Source organism: Etheostoma spectabile, chromosome 5 (assembly GCF_008692095.1).
Source record: "Etheostoma spectabile isolate EspeVRDwgs_2016 chromosome 5, UIUC_Espe_1.0, whole genome shotgun sequence".
Classification (NCBI taxonomy): Eukaryota; Metazoa; Chordata; class Actinopteri; order Perciformes; family Percidae; genus Etheostoma; species Etheostoma spectabile.
In genome coordinates this window covers 38,060,443-38,062,584 of record NC_045737.1, presented here as the reverse complement: position 1 = coordinate 38,062,584, position 2,142 = coordinate 38,060,443, and the positions used below count along the sequence as shown (strand labels likewise).

The 2,142-nt window shown below is 43.2% G+C and overlaps 1 protein-coding gene across 1 annotated transcript in view; it reads right to left on the bottom strand.

The window, feature by feature from the left end:
- Positions 1-2,142, bottom strand: part of usp34 (ubiquitin specific peptidase 34) — a gene marked incomplete in the record, with an annotated part of 152,736 nt that overhangs the window by 112,590 nt on the left and 38,004 nt on the right. The window contains 2 exon segments of the mRNA XM_032516524.1: positions 945-1,006; positions 1,476-1,668. Coding sequence (XP_032372415.1) covers positions 945-1,006; positions 1,476-1,668 — 255 coding nt within the window.

The window sequence follows — 2,142 nt, the reverse complement described above, 5'->3', positions numbered from 1 at the left end:
TGAACAGTAGCAATAAAGTCACTATAAAGATAATGAAACAGTGACCACTTGTGGTAGAAGTTCATGTCATAGCAGGGCATGGCAGGGTGTTACAGGGTGTAGCGTAGCATGGCAGTGCGTTTTTGTCTGTCCCAAAAGCAGTGAGAGAAATTCTCCTTCGCTGAGGCTCATTAAAGCAACATTGGAGCCCTCTTCCTGCTTCGGTCCCCCTACAGGTTGGATACGGAAGTGCCCTTTACACATTATGTAAGGTTGCCGGATTGGATAGCGCAGTGGCTCCCAAACTTTTTCAGCTCAAGACCCAAAAGAGAAATTCGGTGTCGCCCCGGGACCCAAATTTACAAAAAAATACACCATGAATCATTGTAACATCTACATTTTTAAACTGTGGACAAAACACGGAACAAACCATGAATTTAGATGTATATGAAGTATATTTATTCCATTATAGAAGTAACCAAAAACAGAAAAGGTCTCTATTCTCCTTTCTGGGTCTCACCCCTTTATCAACTCATTTTCTTATTCAAATCATAGGGAATTTTAACAAGAGAAGATGAGAACACACAAACCACACACACACACACACAAACACTCTCTCACACACACACACACCCACACACACACACACACACACAGCATCTGAGCTGAACAGACCAGTGGAGCAAAAAAGATTCACTCATTCACATCAGATTGAGATGCATTTCACCGCCAATAAAAACGGGTCTGCGACCCCTTTTGGGTCCCGACTCTAAGTTTGGGAAACATTGGAATAGCGTATCTGTATTTCAAATGAGACATCACGACAGCGGTAATGGACAATTCTGCTTCCAACCCAAAGTGGGAACAGTACAAAACACCAGCTATGCAGTGTCTATTCAGAAAGCAAATGTCCTCAGGAGAGGACAATACAGAGTGAAAGAAAGTGAATGTTTAAACTAACTCACGTTTCTGTGTCGGACACCAGAGACTCGTTGTTGCAGACGTCGTTGAAGGTGTGGAGTTGGTTCTGAAAAGAGTTTGAGTGCATATTACAACCGGAGCTTAAAATCTGGCCCAATTTAAATTAGTAATCGAACAGCCCCGATTAGGCCTGCACGATTCATCGTTATAAAATCACGATCTCGATTCACCCTGTTCACAATTTTATTTTTACGCAGCTGTTAGTATTTATCATTACAAAAAATATATACGTTTTCAGTTTTTAATGCTTAAATGTTACACAGAAAGAAGAAAAAAAATCACCTGTTCACAATTTCATTTTTAAACACTTATTGTTAGTATTTATCATTACAAAAAATATATAAATTTTAATTTTTTAATGCTTAAATGTTACACAGAAAACAATCATGGCAGAGGATCGTGATAAATATTCCAAGCTGAAAAATCATATTTTTTCCATATTTTTCCCCCGAATCGTGCAGGCCTAGCCCTGATCTAGACCGTGTATGAGCATGCTGAGTCGTGTTTTGACTCACGGTGATTTGGCTGAGTCCTGCCAGCCTCATGGTGAGCGTTGGGGACATGAAGTATTTGAAGGCGAGGTCCAGGCTCTCCTTGTCGAAGCACAGCGCGCTGTCCAGCGGCTCCTTCACCGTGCTCCACATCAGGTCGGCCATGTTGCGCGCCGCGCTCTGCCGCAGCTCCTGGTCCGACAGCTTGCACAGGTACCTGCAGCACACACGGATCAAAACCCAAAATCTTATACACATCTGCCCTTGATGCTGATGTTTGGACATAATGAAGTACAGTGGGGCAATCAGATTCTGAGTTTTAATTTGATCTAGAGCTGCAAAGATCAAAAATCACTGGGATTTTCTGGGATTTTTGGTGTTATTTTGTGTCTCTAGAGCTTCCACACGCACACAAACTTGGAAAAGAAAACTACCCATGGTGTTTTGAGTGAGATCGGGTTTCTGAATGTCCTCCGATCCGGTTTCTGAGTGTCCTCTGGCTTCAGTCTCCGGGTGAGCTGTTCAACATCTGCACGGCTTTCTACGGCACTAGAGACGAGATGGCTAACCGTAGCATGCTAGCTCGTTCTTAATGGCAAAACACTGCTACAACAGCCACTAGTTCCGTGCTTCTCCACCGCTTTGAGTTGCGACCCCCCAGAATAATGAAGCTGGTGTTTGCGACCCCCCC